The sequence below is a fragment of the Patagioenas fasciata genome, chromosome 19, assembly GCF_037038585.1.
Source record: "Patagioenas fasciata isolate bPatFas1 chromosome 19, bPatFas1.hap1, whole genome shotgun sequence".
NCBI lineage: Eukaryota > Metazoa > Chordata > Aves > Columbiformes > Columbidae > Patagioenas > Patagioenas fasciata.
This window is the reverse complement of record NC_092538.1, coordinates 11497198-11522481: the sequence shown is the minus strand read 5'-3', so window position 1 is coordinate 11522481 and position 25284 is coordinate 11497198. Positions and strand designations below refer to the sequence as shown.

The following is a 25284-nucleotide window of genomic DNA, read 5'->3' as shown; positions in this document are numbered from 1 at the left end:
CAATGCGTTCAGCAGAAAGACCTTTCTCACGTAACTCCTATAGTACAGCATTTATTCTTTCTACATTTCAGAAGCAATCTCTTGATGAAACCTTCCATTCATAACAAGAATGCAACTCTTTTGAACTCAAACAGTTTTATTTCATGTTTTCTTGCAGGCTTTCTGCAAAAGTAGCTTCTTTTGAAAGAAGAGAGAAAGAAGGGGTTCTCGGGAATACCAAATTAAAAACGTGAGCCGAACTAAACATGCCATCCACATGCTGATAGGAATTGAACACACATTCATCCATATGGGCGCTCTGCAGCAGACTGGACCAGTGTTTCAACGCAAATTCCAGCCCCCAGAGAACTACACGGTTTAGAGATTTCACAGTATGACTTTTCCCCCTGTAACCCGGGGGAAAAAACCCCAAACTGGTTGACTGACCAAGTTCTTAGCTACTCTGTCCGTCCGCGCTCTGAGACATCAGAAAAGACTGGACCACTTCTTCAGTGGACTGGGGGCTGGTGCTTACGTCCTCCAGCGCATCCGTGACCGAGAACTGCCGGTCCCGCAACCGGTTCCAGTTGGCCAAAATATTGTGGTATTCGAAAACTTTCTCGTAATTGCCAATGGAATTGTACAGTTTAATGAGACCTCTGTAATCGTATTCAAGTCCACTGTATCCTTCACCAAAAAGCTTCTTCCCTAAAGAAATCCAAAAGAAAACAAAATTCACCCATATGTTGCATCTTATTTACCGCATCATTTTTATCAACAACATGAACTTTTGTTACGGCAAATCATCATGTTTTTAAGCATTAAATCAGGACACAAACACCACACGAGCTTCCTGGAGGATGGTTTGAGTTCTGCCTTCTCCTCCCAGGGTCTTGTAACCTGTCCCCAAGGACTCTACAATCAGATCATTAATTGCACCACAGCTTTACACACAAAAATCTACTGGTTGTATAACGAAGGCGGTCACCTCACGTCCCAATTTCACTCCAAATTCAATTTAATGGGGAAGCTGTTTTTCAGTTTTCTACCTTAAAATCACAAATTCTTCTACAGTTCTGTGCAGTGTGTTATAGAAACAGTCTCAAAATCGAGCCACAGTGTGGCCCAAAGACACATTTGATTTGGAACTGTAAGTTCACTGCAAATGATAATGGGGAAGGAAAATACTTAACAAGAATATAGTCAGGGTGATGGGCACAATAGTTTCCCATTTCTTTCTAAATTCAGCTACATTCTGCACTTAAATTTTGGCCACAACTGCAAAATGTAGTCTAAATACTAACAGCCCAGCTTTGAAAGCAGATGCTTCCAGATGCTCTCAAGAGTGAATTCTGAAGGAACACTAAAACCACAACCCCAGAATTCAGTCCCCAGGAGAACATTCCAGAAAACACACAATTTTGTAAGTATTTTCAATCTAAACAACTTGCATTTCATTAAGTTCTTCACTCAAAACTGTCACAAGGTTTTTAACAATGTCTCCTGTAGTATTAAAAGCACCATAAAGCCCCAGGTTAGCAGAACCACCTACCGATGGCTATGGATCTCAAATAAAGCTTTTCGGCGTTTTCATATTGGTTCATGTCGTAGTTATAGAGAGAAGCCAAGTGACCCACGGACAGGGCAACTTCATAATCTTCTTGACCTAGAAGCTGCTCCTTAATCTGAATCGCCTTGATGTGCATTTCTTCTGCTTCCTGTGAGGATCAGATTCACACAGTCAGACACCTCATCACGCCATAAAAAAAGGGGAAAATAGGAAGGTTTAAAGAAATGTTAACTATGTAGCGACTAAATAGTCTGTAGTATTTTGTGAAAGGCAGAAAGTAAGGAAACCAAATCTACCAACAAATTCTGAATTGTAGACACTGAAAATCATCATTTGCTGTGGCAGATGTCATGTGAGTTTTTAAGTCAAGACCTTTACACCACTATAATCTCACCTTAAACTTTCTCATGGACTGATACAGTCTCCCAAGGTTGCCGTAGTGTTTCGCCGTTTGTACGTTAAACTCCCCAAAGGCTTTTTTAGCCAACTGGAGCGAGGACAGGTGTAAATCGTGAGCTTCCTGCAGTAACCTCTGCTCCGTCTCCTTGTTGTGACAGTCTATTGCAATCTCCTCCAGGATAAGTGCTGAGAGAGGAGAAAGAAACCAACATTACAGTGTTCCAAACATGAGATGGCAACTGCAGGGAGCAAAAAGCCAAGTACCCAAGACATGAATCATTTGTGTTCATTACAAACCGTTTCAAACGGGTACAACAGCTATCTTGACAATTTGAAAAACACAAAACCAAATAAACAATTCGAGTTGTCAGGGAACAGGATAAAAAGATGTGAATGAGCGATTTCAAACGGTCCCGACACCGTAATGAAGGGTCCCACCTTTAACTCTCTTGGAAGATGCCAGGAGAAGATGATCTTCTGGGAGAATGTGAGTTATGATGCCAATAGCACGTTCAGCGTGGAACCTGAAAGAGTTCAAATTAAAAATTCAAGACTCATATGTTTAAATTAGTGGCTGACTGATAAAATATTTGAAACATTAATGCAATAAACAGATGCAGTTAAATTCCAGTTGGAAAATCTGTATATTTAAGAATACTTTTCTCCATTTACAGCACTAAATCTGCTGCCAGTACCTGCACAACTATACTCACAGCGCATTGTCAAATTTTCCAGAGCTGTACTGGTGAACATATGAAGAATAAGCCAAGTCTTCGTGAGCTGTAGCTACATGGATGTTTTTACCTCCAAATACCGACTGCCGGATATCAAGAGCTGTCTGAAAGAGTTACAAGAACACCGTTTATCAGTTAATACAGGAAAAAAAACCCCAAATTTCTCTCTCTCACTGATAAAAAGGGGGTGGTGGGGTGAAATCTATTGGCTCTGCAATTCTGCAGGCCTATACCTAGGTACTTGAGGTAGTAAATACATAAAAAGGTGTGTTTTTTCTTTTATTAAAGAACTAGCATCGCAGTAATTAAATCAACTATTATCTCTCTCTGAATTAACTGTACGTGAGTTTCAGTGGAAACATCTGAGAGATGATGGATGTCAAGAGCAAGAGCAGTCGGCCACCGAGCCCCGTGCGTACCTGATAGATCGCGACCGACTGGCAAATATTGTCTACATTGAGCAAGTAAAATCCATAGTCTAGTAGCGTATCGGAATATTTGGGGTGCTTGGCTCCAAAATGCTCCCTGCAGAAACATACTTTCATTACAAATTGAGGCAAGTTAAGCATAATATTAAGAGGGGTTTTTTTGGGAACACTACTTACCGGGCAAGGTATACTGCGTGTTTTATCAGCTGTTCGGCCTTCTTAAACTCACGTTTTACAACACAAGCCTAAATGGGTTGAAGTGAAGCACATGAAAAGGGGTACACTCAGAACCTGCCTTCTCCAGATACCAGCCCAATTGCTAACTACTGCTTTTAATATCAAAATATTGTGATGGTTGCTAAAGGACTCTTGAGCTATTTAAGAAAAGTTTCACAGATAACATTAATGACTTGTATTTTACTCTGCCATAGTACAGTACCTAGCCTAGATCAAGCGGGAACAGCCCCTTCTGGCCATCCTGATGGTCACTTGAGCAGCTGTAACTCGATTTCAGGAAAAAAGGGGAAAAAACCCCTCACAGGTCTGAGACTGAGGTGGAACAACTAAACCAAAACTACAGAGTTATGAGGCTCAGAAAAGAGCCTGGTCACCCAAGTCTCCTGGAGGTGCCCCCTATCCACACCCACTCCTGGTAGGAATTTAGTTACAAAGGAAACATTGAAGATTTTAAATTCACCTTGGAAGCTTGTCGGAGAACGTCCACTACCACTTTGACAGGCAGGCCAACTGTGATCTCCTTCATAGCTTCTATGCACCACTTGTAAGCCTGTTGAACAGAGAGTTACCAACATAATGAAGCTGGAACTTCACTGTATTGCAACATTAAAATAATATTACTTGCTTCTGAAAAGTAAAGTGGTCATTTACATTAGAAAACATTAAAAATTCTGTTTAATTGCTTCTGTGTAATGTAACTTGTTCAGCTAAGTCTTAAAAGACAGACTTAAAAAGCACTCTTAAGGTTAATAGTGGATGCGTAAGTATTTTATGCTAGCCTAAGGTATGTATTATTACAATGGCTTTTACAGCTAAAAAAGGGTATTTGATAATCTTTAATTCTCACAACTATTGTGTATGACAGCTTCCTGGTCAGACAGACTGCACTTTATGCAGCAGCGACACTTAGGTCACAGGTTTTTATAAAAGAGGTGCCAAGAATTGTTACCCATGTTCTGCTATTCACTTTTACCTATTAAAAATAAACTTTTAATAATATCTCATTTACAGATTGGTAGTGTGTGTTGGTTATCTATCACATCATTGCTTAATGTTGGCCAAAGTACCACTAAGAGCTTGCAGACTAACTCAGAACAACACATAGAAAGAAAGGCAGATAAATGCCACATAGGCACCAGGACCTGTAACTAGAAAGATAACATAAATAATGAGCCAGTCATGGAATGTCCTGAGAGATTCCACAACCAGTTTTCTGAGGGAAAACCAACCCCAGATCCCACTCACCTCGTCGTAGTGGCTCTTGGCAAAGAGCAGCGCGCAGAGCTCCCCGTAGAGCGCGGCTTTGTTCGCCTGCTGGCCGTGCTTTGCCAGTTTGTCCATGTAAGACTGAGCGAGTTTGAATGTTTCTTCTCCCAAGTGATATTTACAGTTACCGTTTCGAACATGTAGCAGCCTTTGGAAGATATAAAAAGATCTTCTGGTCTCTGAATAAACCATTTTGATATGCAGTAGAATCAGGGATCTGCAATTTGGTGTTATCCTCACAACAGAACTGGGCTGTCATCCCAACAAAACTGCACTGTCTGAACTCAGCAACGAAGAAGAACTAGTCACAGAATGCTGTTTCAGTGCACCACACTTTGTTTCTTGCACGGTAAGAATTTGTACTGTTGGAGATGTCAAATGATTTTACGTACTGACGCAGTTTTACATACCCAGCGTTCCAATCAGTCTGGTGAGGTGGTTTTGTATTATTTCTCAAAATCGACTCTTCTCAATGCTCGACTTAGCACCACCAGAAAACGCTGTTTTGTTGACCCAGTTCACAACAACTCTAAACCCCTCTCCTGACCCCTGCCCTTCCCTCTGAAGGATTCACAGAAGCTTCACGGAATGACAGCCGAACACAGACAGAAACACCCCGCACTACTGGAACATACTTGTTTCTCTAGAGAACTAACAACTTCAGCTTCTGGCATCTATTTAAAACAAAAGATGGTTTTTTTCCTAAGTGCAGGCTGATGCTTATTTACTTTAAAGAGATACATTAGAAATGTGTGTGTTGTCATATTGCAAGCCTAAAGGGCAGAACTGTATTCCTACCCATCATGGACTAAGGAGAGACAGCTGGTCCTTAGCTATTCCAAAGGCCTGCCATTTAACACACATGAAATTGGGGTAAATGAACATCATTGTCCCTCCTGGAAATCTGTTATTAGACACTGAGTAACAGGGACTGAAAATCATCAGGCAGGTCTTTGCAAATCAGGAGGATGACACAAAACAGGAAGAAGAAAAAGAGAAACAGAACGTAAGGCTGGATTGCACAGAGGCTGCAATTCTGAAACTGTGAGCTAACGTGCAGGTACAGCACTTTATACCTTTCATGATGCATTAAGATAGACCTTCCAATAAACTGTCAAGAGGCGAGGAATGAACAGTGAGACTTTTGATCAAGTGTTTCTCTAAACCTGAGTAGAGATTTATAAGTTGTTGTAGCCATTCCCCCTGCAAAAGCAAAGTCACCTAAGTTTGTTCTGTACATACAGCCTCCTCCTACACTTTCCCATTGAAATGTATCATGAAATTCAAACACTAACAAGAAAGCAAATAAAATTCCCGTTTTCCCAAGAAGGGAGTGGCAGGCAAGCACACAGCAGACAAGTATCAGCCAGGCAGAGAGAAGATCAAAAGACATTCAAAAAAACCAAAAAATCTGAACTGAGCTACACAAACACCAGCCTTCCAATGAGAAACACAGCAACACGGCTTGGGAACAGAACGAAACAAGCAACAGTCACATTTTTCTTTAAATAAGGTCTAAGAACTACACATGATGCGGAAGCATGTTGAGTTCTTAGTCACAGGCAGCAGAAAACTATCCAACATCCACATGAGAGACAGGAATCTTTAAAGAACTATAGAAAAAAACTAAGCAATTACAGTTTCCCTAAAGAGGGAGAGCAGTGTAGGGGAAAGGGACCTGGGGGTCCTGAGGACAGCAGGGTGACCATGAGCCAGCACTGGGCCCTTGTGGCCAGGAAGGCCAATGGTACCTGGGGTGGGTTAGAAGGGGGGTGGTCAGTAGGTCAGAGAGGTTCTCCTGCCCCTCTGCTCTGCCCTGGGGAGACCACACCTGGAATATTGTGTCCAGTTGTGGCCCCTCAGTTCCAGAAGGACAGGGAACTGCTGGAGAGAGTCCAGCGTAGGGCAACAAAGATGCTGAAGGGAGTGGAGCATCTCCCGTGTGAGGAAAGGCTGAGGGAGCTGGGGCTCTGGAGCTGGAGAAGAGGAGACTGAGGGGTCACCTCATTAATGTTTACAGATCTATAAAGGGTGAGTGTCAGGAGGATGGAGCCAGGCTCTTCTCGGTGACAACCAGTGACAGGACAAGGGGTAATGGGTTCAAACTGGAACACAAATGGTTCCACTTAAATTTGAGAAGAAACTTCTTCTCAGTGAGGGTGGCAGAGCCTGGCCCAGGCTGCCCAGGGAGGTTGTGGAGTCTCCTTCTCTGCAGACATTCAAACCCGCCTGGACACCTTCCTGTGGAACCTCAGCTGGGTGTTCCTGCTCCGGCGGGGGATTGCACTGGATGAGCTTTCCAGGTCCCTTCCAATCCCTGACACTCTGGGATTTTGCCGACACCATTCAAGTGGAAGCTGCTACGCAACATCAAAAATACAAACCCCCAAATCCCATGTAATGGTCTAAGCCAGAACGGACAGTGCTGCAATTGAGATAAGCGCCCAGCAGAGATAATATCCAGTATCTGGATGCTTCAGTGATAGTGTCTAAAAGCAAATAAATCAACCAAAAACCCAGGCTAAACCTAACCCAATCCTCTAGGATAAGCAGAGTTGATGTGATCCCGTTTTGAGCAACAAAAAATCCTTTATTAAGCCAAAAGAATTTTAGAAGATAAAGCCAAGAGGAAGAATAAATGCCTTAGGACGTTTATGCTAATAGCTCTGGATTGTCTTTGATGTCTGCAATAGCAGCTTTTGGGGAATAACTTGTCCCTTACCCAAAAAAACCCCATAATTCTCCAGGAGCATGCAAACACAACGTTACACAGCAGCTTTGGAGGTCAAAAAACATCGGAAAAAAACCCAAGAATCAGCAAAATGGGAAATAATGAAGTGGGAGACCCACGTATTTGTATTATGTATTTGTGCCTTATTGTTTAATATAGAATAATGAGAGAAAGCAAATCAAAAGGAGCACAACACATGCAGGAAAGTAGTATCCAAGCTTATAAAAATCTCAAATCTTCTCATTTTTTTCAAGTCTCTCCATATAATTTACTATTGCTAGTACAAAGAAACACCCAATTATGTCTAAACAACGCAAAACTTTCCATGCTTTTAAACTGCATTATATCAGTAATGCAATGTATTAAACTCCCAGACTTTCTAGCTCATAGAATAAGAGCAGCCAGTTTTGGGGTTTTTTTTGTATTTTCAAAAGCTGGACTTAAATTTTGTTCTCTTAAAACTACACCCTACTCCAGTGCAAGCACAGCAGTAAGAACAAGATATTCCCCAGAAGGGATTAGACGGTAACAACAAAAAGTTTATCCTATGGCCTCATGACTTCGAGGCCCAAGTCCTCCCAGTGGCACTGTACCCATCACTCCCAGCTCCGGAAGGTGGGGACATGTACCCAATGCTCTCCTGGCATCACCCCGTTCCTGGAACATGAGCCAGCAGGAGCTGGCACAGCACAAGGCAGAGCAGCGACCGCTGCCACGGTCCTCTGGTTGGCACGGAAAATAAGCAGCTCCTGGCAAAGCCTATTTGCTCTTCGTATTTGCCCCACCATAAACAAGACACAGGGGTTTTTGGGAGCAGTTTTCCAAAATGAGAACACTAACGGAAGCATCTGAAGCTTGATGGCTCCAAGGCAGTTGGTAGCATATTACACTAATGTGCATTTCACAGCAAGACATAGAGGAATTAAAGGTGAGCTCACCTTACACAACATTCTACAGCACGAAACCAGTGAAGGATTTCATCGTGAAGGGTGCACAACTGAAGGCAGGAAAGAAAGACCTTCTCAGCATCACTGTACCAGCCTGCATCCGATAGGAAACCCCCTGGAATAAAAACAACAAACAAATTGGAACAGCAAAACACCTTCTTAAGACAACAAGGGTTTGCTCGAGTCTTGTAAGAGGACAACTTATTGCCTAGAACTGCACACTACACAGGGGAATCCTGGCAAGTTTCAACCATCCAGTTCTGAACTGAAAAGGATAAAATATAATAGAAGAATTCTCCTTCAGTTGAGGGTGACTTTTTGGTATTACACAGTTTTCCTACAGTTATCTGTCAAGAAATACTTACCAATACTAAAGTTACACAAAGTCTTAATGTTAAGCATCACATCTACTGACAAATTTTGTATCTAAAACATTTGAAATAGCAAAGACACACCTATATTTTCTTAGATATTAAAATCCAAGATATTTTTCCTAAAACACCAAGTAGTTTTCTAAAAATTACATTCCCAAAACCACACACGTCACAGGTTCTTTAAAAAGAAATCACAGACATTAACGTAAAAAGAAATTGCATTAGCTTAACTGAAACCAGCAGGAAAGAAAGTGTCATATGTTAAACAGTCTATGGTCACCAATTACCTAAGACAAAACCAATCTGGATTGCTTTCTCTTTTACAGCAGAATCCGACTCTGCTATGTAGGAGCACCGTCTACTGAAAGAATAGGCCAGTACGGAAGCAACTTTTACTCCATGGTCCATCAAAGCCTGAAAACAGTGATGAAGCAGATGTCTGAAACAAAAGAAAACAGAATTAGATTACACACAAAGTTTTTAAAACACTGCAGTCAGTTGGCTCGAATGCCATGAATTCAAATGAGTGGTGATTCAGAGAAAGAACTCCAACCCTCTCTCAAAGCAAACCCAGATGAATACGAGCATAATTGTCAATCTCGAGGCTAATGGAATACAGTTGTTGGATTATCCAACTAATAAAGTGAGTGTACACAAAGTTCTCTACAAGGACTCCCTCCAGCGTACGCAAAACACAACCTACCCACACAGTACTAAAACTGGGAAACGACGTTTTAGCTAAAGCTACGTGGGCTAGTAAGACCAAGGAAATTAGAGACATCTTCCAAATTCAAAATCCAGATCAAGAGGTTAAGAGCTGAAATGAGAACTATCAGTATATTCAGATACCTACCTTTTATCTAAAGCTCGTAGCACCTTTGCAAAAACTTCTAGTTCACAAAATTCGCTACCCAGCTGACATAAGCGGCCCTGTTGGTAAAGCTGAAAGAAAAACACAAATATATTTAAAAATTTAAGACCAGGAGTTCTTCCGGGAACTTTAGCTTAGTATTTAAGATGACTTACGATGAAATCTAGACTTCAAAGTACTGCAATATAGCAGACCAAGGAGCAATAGTTCCACTATCTCCACACAGAAACACAGCAGTACCAATCAATCTTATATTGTATATAAATACATAAATAAATCCCAAACCCACATGTTCTGCAATGGGTGACTCACGGATCCCCAGAGCCCTGGCCCATTAATACTTGTGCGTACACAAGCGATTCCTGCACAAGTGCACAGGAAAACTCAGGAGAATCCGTTCATGCATTTATTCAAAGCACCAGCCCATTTTATGCCCCAAATTGATTTGTGCCTGCAACTAAGTAAATACATCAGTTGACTCACTGATAGAAAACAAACCATGGTTAAGTTGCAGAACTATCTGCTACGTTATACTAGAAATACTAAGAACGTGATCTACCTTGACTTGAGTAAGGCATTTGACACAGTCTCCCACTGCATCCCCACAGCTGAACTGAGGGAGTGCGGTTTGGATGAGCGGGTAGTGAGGTGGACTGGGAACTGGCTGAAGGGAAGAAGCCAGAGAGTCGTGGTCAATGGGGTAGAGTCCAGTTGAGGCCTGGATCCAGTGCAGTGCCTCAGGGGTCAGTACTGGGGCCTGCCTGTATTATTCAATATATTCATCAACGATTTGGACGAGGGAATAGAGTGACTGTCAGCAAGTCTGCTGGTGACACCAAGCTGGGAGGAGTGGCTGACACACCAGAAGGCTGTGCTGCCATCCAGAGACCTGGACAGGCTGGAGAGTTGGGGGGAAGCAGGATGACCATGAGCCAGCACTGGGCCCTTGTGGCCAGGAAGGCCAATGGTACCTGGGGTGGGTTAGAAGGGGGTGGTCAGTAGGTCAGAGAGGTTCTCCTGCCCCTCTGCTCTGCCCTGGGGAGACCACACCTGGAATATTGTGCCCAGTTGTGGCCCCTCAGTTCCAGAAGGACAGGGAACTGCTGGAGAGAGTCCAGCGCAGGGCAACTAAGATGCTGAAGGGAGTGGAGCATCTCCTGTGTGTTATTTTAGGTGTTCCAGAAAAAAACAAACAAAACCAAACCAATCCATAAATTTTAATATTTCTCTCAGTTTTAATAACTTCTTAAAAAACTTGTATTGATAAGCAGCTTGCGTCCAGTTCACCTTTCTCTCCACAAACCCTGGAAGCAGCTGAATTAGTGTTCCAAACAAAGCATGTGAGAACATCTTCCTCCAGCCAGGAACTTAGTTTTAGTCAGCTTTTCTTATAAAAGCACATGACACTGATTCTACAGCACAGCAAGTTTGTTATTTTAACAAGAGAACCTACAAAAAAAACTTCAAAAATACTTTGACCTAAAAATGTCAATTGCCAGAAATGAATGTTTTTCTTTTAGTCACCTATTTTGTTGGGGGAAAAAAAAAGGAAATATTTTAAAAAGCAGTGCAAGTTTGCATGCAAAGTTACTCCTCGGATAAAACAGCCCATGTCCCTGGACTTCAAAGGGATCAGAATCTCTTCTGAAGCTGTATTCGCTCTGGAAGGGAAAGAACAGCCAGTCTGATGGATTTACAAACTGCAGTCATGGTTAAGTGTTCTCATTTTCTTCAACGCAGCTGTCTAATGGAAACTCTGCTAAAACCTAACATGGATTTTCCGCAAAGAAAAAACAGAGGATTCAACCTCACCTAGTAGTCCGTGCCCAAAACTGAAGGTGGACATCTTATCAATAATTGTTAAGATAAGACCTTCAATTTTGAGACATCAGTTATTTGAGGCACGTGCAAAGTTTGGCTCATGGCGCAGAGGTCCAGGCCTGGACCTGCACATCTCTCAGCTCACGTCAAAAGTGAACACTCACACTATCCTGGCACACAGGAAAAACCCAACCAGTTTTTGGCGGTTTAACCAGAAATACAGTATCCCTGGCACGTTTACCACGCTATTCACCCCTTCCCTTGACACGCTGGCAAACATTTTTAAAGAACGAACTCAGCTGGAAGTCCCTTGGAACTGTTGTAGCTGTTACAGCAATATTTTCAAACAAAATCTGACATTGACATATATTTCCACACTATTTCCAACTGTGAAGCAATTCCAGGAGATTCAGTAATGCTCATTTGTCCATTGAGAAGCAGTTGCAAGCACTGAAGAAACGGTCCTCCTGTTAAAGCTCCAGAGACACAAAATTCCTGATCACAAGCCTTGCTACGAAACACAAAAACATCCAGAACACAGTGATTCAAGGAAAACACACCCTAGCAAGAATGGCAGAGGTCTGAACTCCTGAAGAACTATTCTCAAGAAACGAAAGTCTTTCAGACATGAACTTAACCCACCTGGAGACTGACAGAGATTGACTTTAACTAGAGAAAAATTAATAAAAGTCTACAATATGACTTCCAACTTCACCAGCTCACATTGACACATTAATTCTGGTTCTGAAGACAGGAAACAAGGTATAAGTTTTATATATATATACACACATGTGTGTGTAATATTACACACAAACTCTTCGGTATAACTGAGAAAAATCACCTTGATCCTCCTCCAGGATGTAAGGCTTAATATTTAACTCATAACACACCTAAACATTCAAAAGCTACATTATGGTGGTATCCCCAATTAAACATATAACATTAACTTGTAGGTTATTATATCATGAGGCACATGTAATTCTCTTAAAGTCCCGGTCAGATTTCCCTCTCGGAACAGACTAAGCTGAGCTCTAACCGCTTCCTAGCAAAGCCCTCAAAATAAAGACAAAGATCGGTTGAACTCCTGGCAAAAGCAAAGCCCTAAAACAAGGGAAAATGTATATCATATTTGTATCACCAGCATTCTGGGCCATTCCAGGATGTACAAGCAAAACAAAAGAGACTTTTTCTAAAGCTAATGAAAAAATAATGACTATGTAAAAAAAAGATATTACATATTAAAGCAGCTGGAGATTAATTCTAACCAGTTGTAAAAGGACCCTCTAGAAGAGGAAGTGTAGCATATGTAATTTGAAAAATATGCTCCTATTGCTCCAGTTTGGAAGAGGATTGAAAAATAAATATGGGTATTTCATTAAAGAGACAAGGAATGCCAAGGAGCTCCGCAGCATGTTTAATAATGTCTAATAATGTAATGCGGAATATCATGCCAAATTTGCAAAGGACTGTACACTTAATCAAAGATTAGTATTTCGGAAAAAAGGTTGGCTGTAGCCCAATCTTCCTTCCCTATTTAACGAAGAAGGAAAACATTTCTTGAGAGTCCACAGTGCACAGAATCAATCTGTTGACCAATGACTCATTATAGACAGAGCTGCGGAGGGGAGCAGAACAGCCTTAGAAAATCATCAGTTGGCAATTCTGGTATATTTGATTCTTTTAAAATCAATTTCAGAACCACCTACAAAGCCTCTGGACAAGTGCTAGTTCTATTGCATACTGTTTAGGGCATTGAAAAACCCGAACTTTACAGTTCTTTGAAAACACACTGCCTGATCTTTACGACCCTCAATCAAATAATGGAGGAAAACCAAAACAAAACAAACAACCCCCCACAAAAAAACCAAATACAAACCCAAAGCCAACCTTATTGAATGAGCCTAACTTCAGCGACAACTTTTGGAGCTACTGCTCTCATACACTTCACACCCACTCTGCTTCCTGAGCCGTATCAGCAAAACTGTGTCACATCTACGGCTCCAGGACAAGGGACACGCACCCTGAGCCTCCGTCACACACGTGTCGTTCTCCAAAGCGGTAAGTGGGGAAACTCAGTTTACTTTGAAGTTAAATCAGTACAAAGGAAATGAAGTGGAAACAGGAATTATTGTTTCGGCAATAACAAGAAACAAAAAGAACAAAACACAAAAAAACCCCACACAAAACAACACAAACTGAGTAATACGAGTTGGAAGAATGGTAAGCGAAGGCAAGAAGTTTCGAACCAGTAAAGACAACAAGGAAAGAGGGTACAGTTCTAGTCTAAATTTAGACTATAAAAACATGGCACGTATTAAGGAGTAATAATAATTGGAAAAACTCTTGAAGCAGTGATTCTCACTGTGAGGCTTTAATTTAGAAAGGTGATATGAGGATATCACAGAATCACACAGAATCCCAGAATGTCAGGGGTTGGAAGGGACCTCAAAAGCTCATCCAGTGCAATCCCCCCATGGAGCAGGAACACCCAGCTGAGGTTCCACAGGAAGGTGTCCAGGCGGGTTTGAATGTCTGCAGAGAAGGAGACTCCACAACCTCCCTGGGCAGCCTGGGCCAGGCTCTGCCACCCTCACCATGAAGAAGTTTCTTCTCAAATTTAAGCGGAACCTCGTGTTCCAGTTTGAACCCATTACCCCTTGTCCTGTCATTGGTTGTCACAGAGAAGAGCCTGGCTCCATCCTCCTGACACTCACCCTTTATAGATCTGTAACCATTAATGAGGTCACCCCTCAGTCTCCTCTTCTCCAGCTCCAGAGCCCCAGCTCCCTCAGCCTTTCCTCACACAGGAGATGCTCCACTCCCTTCAGCATCTTTGTTGCCCTGCGCTGGACTCTCTCCAGCAGTTCCCTGTCCTTCTGGAACTGAGGGGCCACAACTGGACACAACATTCCAGGTGTGGTCTCCCCAGGGCAGAGTAGAGGGGCAGGAGAACCTCTCTCGATCTACTGACCACCTCCTTCTAACCCACCCCAGGTACCATTGGCCTTCCTGGCCACAAGGGCCCAGTGCTGGCTCATGGTCATCCTGCTGGCCCCAGGACCCTTTCCCCTGTGCTGCTCTCTAATAGGTCATTCCCCAACTTACACTGGAACCTGGGGTGGTTCCTGCCCAGAATCAAGACTCTACACTTTCCCATGTTCTATTTCATTAAATTTTTCCCTGCCCAACTCTCCAGGTCTCATTGGATGGCGAGATTAAATATGATTTAATTCAAGCAGGACTCAAAAGTCTGACCGCACACACCACTCCGGACATTGAACTCGATGATGGCAACGGTTGTACATGTGTCTGTGCACACATGAACAAATCAGGATAATTTCCCACATATACATTTAATTTGTGACCCCCAAAATACAGCAACATCAACATAATTAAATCTCTGGGATGTCCCTCCAAAGAACAGAACACGACCCCTTTGCTCTGGGACTTGTGCCTCCCTCAGACACTGGTTATGACCTTGTTTCTACTCCTCTAGTCAGGACACCTCCAAACTACAGCAGCACAGCTGCACTTCATGGGTAATTTATCCTCTTTACCCTCATCAAACACCCAGGACAAGCGCTAGTTTTATTCTAATCTTCTAGAAATTATGCTTATAATGATTCTTCATCAGTAAAACCAATCTCTACTGCAATGCAGAGAATGAACATTCTATTGCTTGGCTTGAAGAGTCAGCAAATTCCTGTTCGTTCATTTGGTTTGGTTCAAAGAACACCTCACTGCGATACAAGAGCTTTTCTTAGCCACGCTTGTTCTTTTTTTTGATGAGAATACAGTGAGAAGACACAATAGTGCAGCTATGCTCATTATTATAGAAGTTGGAGCTATCAAGATCTCAACTCAAAATCTGCTATTTTTATTCTCAAGGTGGAGCACTTCAGAAGTTTCATCCACCTCTTCAAAGAGGAAGCATGATAATAACCTCCTGGATTTTGGCTAAAGATTTTAATGCAAAACAAGTGAGCATAGTACAATGACTAAAGGTTACAGGTCTGCACTAAATAGAGAACCTAACTAGTCCTACTAGGAAACAACACAACCAGGATATACATAAATGCAAAAAGGAGACAAAATATGATACGTTTGCACATTTATATTTTTTCCCCTAGATGCAGGTGTTCCTTGTGACAGTACTAGTTATTAAGCTCTTCAAAATACAGCTGTGATAAGACATCTAAATTTTAGCAAAAATGTAAATTGAAAATTTCCAGGATACCCTTACGAGCATTCTGTTCTGCCTCTATCATTTTTTATTATAGAATGGTTGCAAGGAAAAGTCAAACACCGCTTGAAAAAAATTCAGTAAGACCCTGCTGGACCATTACAGGTACGATCACGATTATTTGATATTGCCTTTTTTTAAGCTTTAGTCAAATGTTTAAGAATGCTACAGAATGATAAATATGCTCAGTATTATGAACCTGCCTGCTCCTGTCACCTTGCAGCAGAACCTATTTCTTACCAAGTCCACAACAAAGAACATTCTGCAGCTATCCCAGGTTTGATTCCTCATTGTGAACTACAGACCCACAGGTTTATAGGCCATGGCCTAGAAGTTAACAGTCCCGGAATACACAATTAAAAGTAATTGGATTTGTTAAGGAATAGGCAATAAAGGCAATATATTAGGACAGAACCAAACATTGGATTAGATGGTACCCTGGGGGGAAAACAAACACCAAAACCCACGAACACCAAAGACCAAGATGCTCTGCTTGCATTCCGGCTCTTTTAAAAAACAGCACACAGACTATCTCCGCTGTTATATCTGTGTCCTGCCTACAACCGACCTGAACACACTAGCAAACTGAGCAAATGTTCAGTTCAAGTGTTCATACCAACAAATATGACAAAAAGAAGTCTTGTATGGCCACAGCTAATTAACATCTATGTATCAAAATAAAGTTTGACTGATACTACCTTCGATTTTTTTGCAAAATCAGGGGTACTTTCTCCTGTATCACAAACCATTACTTACAAGTTAGCTGTGAAAGACTAGAAACATTGTTATTCCTTTAATAATGACAAAAAGAAAATTATTCTCTTTTTCAAGGTCTAAATGCAAGTATATTCATAGAAATCCTCAATTACACACACTTCCTCAGCTGTACTTAAAGAATAAGACTTTTCCACATGATACTAGCAACTGACACCCCCTCAACACAGCATCAAGAACCACAACCACGTAGTCAGAAGAATTAAAAGTCTTCTAGTTTGTCTTGCTTTAAACACTGTTATTGACTTTAGAAATTCTACTTCTGCTTTAAAGAATTTGATGGTGAGGATGTATTGAACCTAGCTCACCAACCTGAAATGGTATTTAACAGCCACATGGTTTTGAAAATAACTGTGTCCAGAACCAACGCAAGCACCACACACAAGAGGTCTGTCCAAAGGTGTGATGCTGCCCTTGTTCTAAGCCCATTCAGCGATGTCACTGGTATTGCTGTAGCCATCCGAACACTGAAATCAAGAACCAGTCGCTATGTGTTGTATAGATATATAGAAAAATGCAAACATTGTCATCTGTGCTAGACTTCAAGGCACCCACTGCGGGCAGACATCACCGCAAACAGAACACCCCTCAGTAAGGGCTGAGGATTTCCTTTCAGTATCCATCCAAGGTTTAGTTACATTTATGGATAAGCTAATTTGAATGTGACTATTAAGGAGAACAAATTCTATTACACAGAAAAGATTTATGTATATGTAAGTAGTGAAGACATGGAGGACCAGCCTACCATCAGCAGCAAGGGGAAAACACTCACTGCACCACATAACCTGGTTTTATTCATTCTGTATGTGGACGCCTCACAGATGTGTATTTGTAGGAGGAATATAGGTGCACCTTACACATTTCAGACTATCAAAGATCAGTCTGTTGTAAAACACAGAAATAATAGGAAAAGCAACGCAAATTACCGTCATTAATAAAAGTTATACTGACTAGTCTGGTACAACAGAAACATTATTTTGAGGACAAGTACTTAGCATGTTTATTATCAACTGCCCAATGAGACAGCGTACCAATGTACACACGAACAAACAGATCAGAAAGTCTCTTTAGAAGATATACTGCGTGTTCCTTTCTCATTATGAAACAACTCCATATGAATTTGATTCAATGCAACCACTCAAGAGTGCTAGTAAAAGGAGAAGTCAATGATCTACTAAGATTAGCTACAGATGAGTTTATAAACAATCTAGGAATAATATATACTTAGATATTCCCATCATTAAAAGGAGTTTGTGTTTTTATGCTATTGAAAGCCACAGAGTTTCATTCTATCATCTGAATGAACATCAGGACAGGCCAATAAAGTTTGTTTGCCAACGGTCATACCTACTAACAGTTAAAAATAAACCTCAAAATATTCTTCCACATTGTTAGTTCCACATCTTTAGTCTTTTTCTGACAACTGCCATATGTAAATCACATCCTTATCTGTGAGCATGCCCATATGTGCTAGAAATGGGGTTCCACACTTCTCAGCCCATAAGGCAGGCAAATAACATCCAGTACACAAAAAATGCAATGGCTCTTTCAATGCTGTAGAAACAATTTATCTGTCTCTAGGGAAGATCAGCCTTCCTTATAAATACTAGTACGCTCTACACAGGTAGAGGCCACTAGCCCTGATTCATAAAAATTCCTTTAAAGGATTTGTCTAGCACATCCTAGGATTTTAGAAATTTACAACAGAGGAAAGAACAGGTTATCCCCATCTTTCTGTTGTTTGGTTGGGGCTTTTTTTAACGTATTATTTCTCTCCTGAGGAATGCACACTTCCAGCCGCTCCTGTACGTGGATGAAATGCCTATTTGATGGACAATAGGAATTAATGGACCATCTCAGTGTACCTTTTACTCAGACTCTGGGTATTTTAGAGGCAGCTCAATGAGAAATTCCCTTTTCTAGAAAGAATGATTTAACACTAATAAACTATCTCATTAAATGAGTCTCAATTTTTTTTTCACCTGGTTCCTACGAGATCATTAAAGAAGGTAAAAGAGCACAGCAAGCTCTCCTGCTTCCACCACTGACATCACCTTCTCCAATACATTAAAAAAAAACAGAGAAAAGGAAGAAGATATATCTCGCAGCACAGACTGCTCGGTCTCACCCTGCCCCTGCCGCCTCTCCGGCTCCAACGACGGGGAGGCCCCTCTCCCCGCCCCGGGCCCGAGCCCCAAGGACGGGCCCCTTCTCCGCGTCCTCCCAACGGGGCTCCCCCGCCTTCTCGGGCCGAACGCCCGCGGGTGAGGGGGAGGGAGCTGAGGGGGAAGGAGCCGCGGGCCCCCGGCCCGGGCCGCCCCCCGGAGCCTCCTCTCGCCCAGCCGCAGGCGGCCACACACAGGCCCTCACACCCCCAGCCCATCCTCCAGACCCAGGCGACGGGGCGAGGCCCTGCACCCCCTCACCCCCCGGGCAGGCCGGGAGCGGAGCTGCCCTCCCGCCGCCTCCTCCGGCCCGCTTCTCCTTCTACCTCCCTCAGGCCCAGCCGGGCCCGGCCTCGCTCAGCCTCCCCCACCGCCTCCCCGTACCTTGTAGTACACGTCGAACTGGATGTTCTCAGGCAGCGAGCGAATGTCCCGGCGCCGGGCCCGCCCGTAACTGTCCACCACGGCCGAGATCGCCGTGTTATAGAGCGTCTCGGGCACCCACTCCAGCTCCACCGCCGCCATCTTGGGTGTGCGGAGCCGCCTTCCCCCCCCGCGTGCTCGCCCGGCCGCTCCAGCTCCCGCCCCTCACGCCTCGGGGCTCCCGCCGCCCTGCCCGGGGAGGGACCGGCGGGAGATGTGGGGAGCGGTGCAGGGATGGCAGGGGAGAGAAAAGAAGGGAGTAGTTAATCCGCCTGCGCGGACACTCGAGGGAATGAACGTGAGGCAGAGCGAAAAACTGGGGGCGATAAAGAGCTGTGGGGGTACGTGGTTATATCGAGGGGGCTGAGAGAAAACATGGGGGAGAGGGTGTGTGGGGAATCACTGTGGCTCATCACGGCCAACATGAACCCCGGGGCTGCCCAGCCGGGGGTCTCTGAGGGGTTTATTTGTGTGTGGGGAGCAGCTGAGCACCCCCAGCAGCTGAACTAAGGGGGGACCTTGAGTATTCCCCTCACTGAGCTCTAGCACCTACCTAAGCCTGCTCCTATGAGTGGAAATGTCAGTATTTACAGCCTCACCTGTGGTAACCAACTGCTAATGTTGGGCCTTCTGTGGCTTTCAGGTGTGTTGGCAGCTCCAGGTGCTAATTACGGAGCCTGGCACTTGAGGGGGTTTGCGGAGGTACCTGAAGCGCACCTGCCTCGCCTGGTGTTCCTCCTCAACTGCCATGTGGTAAAAACACCCTTTTCCCTCCATAAATTAACCTGTGACCCCTCGTGGAAATGGTGCTAGATTTTATCAATATCTCATTATCTTCACCAGGCTGTTTGAGGCGTGTTTTTTCTTCCTAATTCGCTTTCCGTGTGGGGCTTGCACACACCGCTAGGAACATATTGGATAGTTCTCGGACACAGATGGTAGACTTTTAGGCAGAGGCAATTAGGATCATTTGGTCTAAATCAGACTCACACTGTGTGTAGGCCGTGATTAAGAACACTAAGTTTACTACTTGGTGTAGATGTGGATATTGCACTAAGTTAATATCCCTCATGTTTGACTGCTCTAGCATGGTCTTGAACAAAACTTCTGTTAAGAGTTAGATATTCTGCATTTTTCAGACTTTTTGTCATAGCATGCATAGAAAAAACCCAAATCCTAGATGCACTAACTATACTACGAAATATTTCTCCTTCTGTCAAGTATTATTTTGGGTTTCTTAGCTGATGCAGGATTAATACTGTGACTTATTGTTTGTTCTTTTTTGTTTTAAAAGTTATATGAGGCAGAGGTTCTGCTGTTTCACTCAGCAACTGTTTTTAATAATGCTAAATTGTTACTATTCCTCCCCCCATCTTATGAGAAGACATTATTCTTTGTCCTTTACTTACAGAAACAAATGTTATGGGGTGGGAGGGAAGGAATGTGACATAAACAGACCGTGGAAGATTGCTTTGTCCTCCTATTGGTGGCTTCAGTGGGTTTTTAAAATTATTTTCTGAGATTGTGTGATTTTTTGCAGTTGAGGAAAGCCAGCTGGTTTCTATTGGCAATTAGCCCCACAGGACGGAAAGGCTATTTACCCCAGTTGCTTTCTGGAGAGCTTGCTTGTGAGGGTTAGAGTTGGAGGCCTGTGGAGAGAGGACAGATAAGGAGCATTCCAGTAAAAGAAGGAAAAATAATTTATAATGCATAGACAATGGTAATTTTTGAGCTTATAATATAAAATGGAGCAGCTAATAAGATTTCATAAAATAATAGTAGAAGTAAATATGCTTTTCAAGGTGGTGCTGTGGCAATGGACTTTACCTCCTTGATAAATTACTGCATCTTGAAAAATTAGGCTATGCCTTCCGCTTTCTTGTAATTTTTTTTGTAGACAAAACTACAGTGTGCGTATTTAAGGAGAAGAAATACATATATCTATGGAAGAAGGACATGGTATAAACCCTTTCTGCAGTATATTATGTTATGTATTTGGTCTGCAGTTCATTTTGGTAGAGCCTGAGGAATAATCTTTATGGCAGAAGTGATTTAATCGCTGGGTAGAAATAAAATTTAGATATGGTAGCATTTGTTATTTATTAGTACTGCACGGGTTGATATGTTTATGTATTGAACAACTTTGTGATTTTTCTATTGTAGATACATATTTTGTTTTTAACAGCATTATTAGAGAGTTGGTGGAGTCCTTGATTCAGTAACTGTGTGTTGAATGTTGAGATAGTAGATAACTGTTTAAAGTTAGTAGTAAAATAGACTTATAAAAGTCTGTTCTCTTAAATAATTGGCTAAACTTTAGAGTATCTTGTTGTTGAATTATTTTTTTTTTTCCGTAAGCTGTACTGGGAACTTATTAGCAAAATGGTTTTATTCAGTGATGTGCTTTTCACATCCGTAAATTATTTTAATGCAATTACTCATTAATAGTTGCAGATGTTAGACAATCCTTCTGTCTCCATTACTTGTTGGCAGAGGTTCTGATGGATATTCTTATCTTTGTTGATATCTTTCTCTTTTCTTTTGTCTCCTTTATGTAGGGAAACATTTAAAGGACACTTACAAACACTGCCTGTGTCTGAAAATAAAATGGAAATGTATGTTGTTTAGGCAAAAGCATTCAGTCAGTCTGTCTTCTGTAATCTCTGCTTTTGAAGATGCATGTGGGTATCTGAACAACTCACATGTAAAGCGTATGGAGCGCGGTGGTTCTGTACATCTGTGGACCATTGTGGTGGATGGGGATGCAGACAAGCCTAATAATGGGTAAATGTTTAAAGAAAATCTAATCATAGCCTTCTATTATAAAAACTGCCCTTAGAGATCAAATGATCTCTTGGTTGTCAAAATTCCTTCTGTTGAAGTTCATATAGAAGAGATTTTACATCTGCCAAGAAAGATGGTTGTGTAATTTCAATAGAATGTCAGTAGAGCCTGATGTTCTGCACCACAGAACCTCCTCAAAACCCTTAAAAAAAGACAACCCCAAGCACATATTGGTACCAAGTTACTATTTCTGGACAGCAGTGAGTTGCTGGAGTTCACCTCTGCTGGAGGGCGTTGTTCTCATGAGCATTTCCAAACCTGTATCATGGTTTCACAACTACCAAGTCAACTTGGTCTGCAAATCACTGGAAAAAGTAGCAGTGTTGTCTTTGTCTCACAATTTTTACCCCTTTTTTTTGTTAGAAAGGTGGTTATTAGTGTTTGCGAGCCCTTTCATTGACCCGGTGAGGAGCTGCAATGGGATGTCTGTCTGCAGATGCTTTGCCTGTTGCATGCCTGTCCTAAACAGTTTGGAAATATGGTGTGATAGCGTAACTAGTGCAGTTTTATAGTCAAAAGAATAAACAGTGCTATATAGTTTGAGATGTATAGGTGAAAAGTACTAAATAAATACCATGTCTGTTTTGCAGGAGTATAGTTCTAGAAAACATGGATGAAAAAGATCAGATCTGTTTCAGATGCTGCCAGTGGAAGACTATTGTTTGCGTGTATTCCTAAAAGGTAAGGAACTGTCAAAGAGCAAGAATGTGTTTGTGAAATTGATGTGTTCACATAGATGAAGTTCAGTATGAATATAGTTGAAGATTCAAGCTAGCTCATTAATGAAAAACCTAGGTTTGTATTATAATCTGGCCTAGTTTAGACTCTTCACATTAGACAAGAGGTTCTCATTTTGTCATGGTTTAAATGTGGGCTTGTATATGTGAACAGCTTTGGTTTTTTTAATTACTGTAGCTGGACCTACTTAGTGGAAAAATGGCTCTCAGAAAACAATAAAAAACCTGCTGAATTTTCCTGCAATGTGCTTATTTTGAAGTGGGAAGGAAGTGAACTGACATGGATAACATATGAACCTACTATATCTCCTTGATGTGGATATTAAAGGAACCTTGAAAATAGTTTATGGGGAAGTTGTTGGAGGCTTCTAATTTTAAATTCTTAACAGGAAATCATTAAAGTGTAGATGAGCCAACATAACAGACTGTTGCTCTAAAACAAGAGCTAAATGCAGAGCATTCACATGAACTTGTCAGGTTTTTTTTTTTAATGCTGGTATTTTTTTCTTTCATGTTTACTGCAACCCAGATAAATATGTTTTCATCTTTGTATTCTTCGTGTACGTCAGTTTAGTAGTCACATTCTGGATGGAAAGTTAAAGCAATACCATTTATGGTCACACCTTGGGGAATACTTAGGAACTGAGATTATATTCTGTCAGACCCAGAGGGTGTTGACTCCAAGCATGGTCAGGTCATGCAGTCATAGAATCATAGGGAAAAACCTTGAAAAATATGGATAATATTCAGTTTTAGAGTCTTCTTTTACGTGAGTTTCTCATGCTCCGAGACTATTGCTGGGGTGACTGACACATTTCACGTAGTCTATGCAAGAGAGATAATAACCTGTGGTCAGTACCAGCTGGGCTTGTTGAAGCTGCTTGGGAGCTGGAGGAGGGAGAAGGATCGTTATGTGGCTGGAAGCACTAAGATGAGGAGGTTGGTCACCAGACGCAGCTGAGATGCTTTGCACGTGCAGAAGGCTTTAATAACATCGGTTTGCCAAAGCCAGGTGTGCAGTGCTGCTTTCTGCTGTTCTGTGATTAATAAGTTTGTGCCCAGGTTATGAGCTTTTTATGTATCTGAGCTATAGATAATTTTGTGTTTTTTGTCTGTCAGACAAAATTAATCATGGCTTTTACAAAACATAACTTTGTGTTACTTTAGATAAAGCATGCTACCAGAAAAGAGAGAAGGCAGGTGCTGGCCTCCTAGCACTGGCTTGTGATGTGGAATTAAGCTGTGGTTGAATGTACCTGTGCCAGTTCTTTGGATTGTCTGATGGGAGGGCTGGCAGTGCCTGTGCAGCCTTTGTCCTGCCACCCCTGCTGAGAAGGAAGACTTGGTTATTCACTTAGTTGAGTGCAGACCTATAAAATGTTTAATTTCCGATTCACAGGAGGTGTCATTTGAGGAGCGATGTAGCGCGTTGGCGCACAACGCTTTCTCTTGGTTCTTCTGTCTCTGCTACAACATCCCTCTCCTTTCCTTGGTGTTTGAGCTCCAGGCAGCTGACCTTGTGTATCTCGTTCCCTTTTGTGTGCTGCTTTTTCTTCTTTTTACTGTTCGGCTTTGAGCCTGCAGATAGGTGATTATCAAAGATACCCTAGTGAGATCACTGATGGTCATATCTAACAGACTGTGCAGTGCGTTAGTGAACGTTAGAAAGTAAAGCAATTTATGGAACTCATGACAGTTTTCTTCTGATGTCAGCAAACCTAACAGATTCATTGGGGTTTTAAACTACAGATTAATCTATTCTGGCTAAAGATGGGGTCATTCTTTTTTTGAAATGTAACTAATTTAATTTAGCTTAAGCCTATTTGAGATTTGGTTTTAGTTGCTGAAGGATCTGCTGGTTGTGTGCCCTGTAAGTCTTGAAGCACTTTTGTTTTCCGCTGGTGGTTTTGGGAATGTAGTTGTTGCATGCAAAACCATCTTTAATGTATTGTAATTTGATTAAATTTGTGCATGTAGGCATGATATGTATATGGGGTTGTTGTCTTCATTGTAAAAGTTAGTATTGACAAAACCAAAGTGCTTTATTCCACTTGAAAATGCAAAAGTGATACTTAGATGTAAAAAGATGAGACAGAAAACCTCAGAGTTTGAACAGGAGTTTTTTCCATTGTAACCAGTTATTTTTTCCCCTCTGTTTCCTTAACTTCTTTACAAATACCAGACTACCTAGCCTATGTTAACATAAAGCATGGGGTAGGGTCGATCTGTTTGATGCTGTTTCTGGAGCAGGCTATGATTTTCCACTCTAAATTGTGTAGGAAAGTATTACCTATGTGGAATGGTACTAATCCTTCTGTAGCATCATCTCTGGCTATGTTTATTCTACTATGAAATAGGGATATTGTGCTTCTCAGAAGTAAGAGACTTCAGTTGTCTCTGTGTCTCGCAATATCGTCAATTTTTGTCTATGATTTCGAAAAAATAACCTTTTTTTATGGCTTCTTTGTATTAAAAATAATTGAAAACTATCTATTTTGATCCTATAAAGCTCTAATTGGTCTTTTTCTCGAATTAGCCTTTGTCTCCTTTAGGCACCTTGTAGTTGTGGCAAAGGTATAAAATGTTCAGTTATGAAACTTAATAGGTAATGTTTAAAGCAGGATTTCTCAATTCTACGTTCAGCTGATGATTTGATGATTGATCTGATGGTATAAACACCTGTAAAATAGGAAGGGATAGTTATTTTATTGGATTAGTGTGGATTAATTCATTAACGTAAC

At 41.8% G+C, this 25284-nt stretch overlaps 1 protein-coding gene across 1 annotated transcript; it reads right to left on the bottom strand.

Annotated features, from left to right (window-relative positions):
• Positions 1-118: 118 nt before the first annotated feature.
• APPBP2 (amyloid beta precursor protein binding protein 2) lies at positions 119-19113 on the bottom strand. The gene is made up of 13 exons (XM_065853064.2): positions 18924-19113; positions 9519-9607; positions 8953-9104; positions 8283-8406; positions 4593-4761; positions 3808-3897; positions 3288-3355; positions 3102-3207; positions 2662-2786; positions 2387-2472; positions 1944-2134; positions 1532-1697; positions 119-687 (listed from the first exon to the last, which is right to left on the bottom strand). The coding sequence occupies exons 1-13, from the start codon at positions 19062-19064 to the stop codon at positions 434-436; spliced, it is 1761 nt and encodes a 586-aa protein (XP_065709136.1). The 5' UTR covers positions 19065-19113; the 3' UTR covers positions 119-433.
• Positions 19114-25284: the final 6171 nt, after the last annotated feature.

Excerpts from the sequence above, each read along its gene's own strand:
- APPBP2 (XM_065853064.2), bottom strand. The coding sequence starts at position 19,064 with ATGGCGGCGGTGGAGCTGGAGTGGGTGCCCGAGACGCTCTATAACACG. Across the intron at positions 3,898-4,592 it reads CCAAGAGCCACTACGACGAG|GCTTACAAGTGGTGCATAGA; the intron begins GTGAGTGGGATC and ends TCTGTTCAACAG. Across the intron at positions 2,787-3,101 it reads AGTCGGTCGCGATCTATCAG|ACAGCTCTTGATATCCGGCA; the intron begins GTACGCACGGGG and ends TAACTCTTTCAG.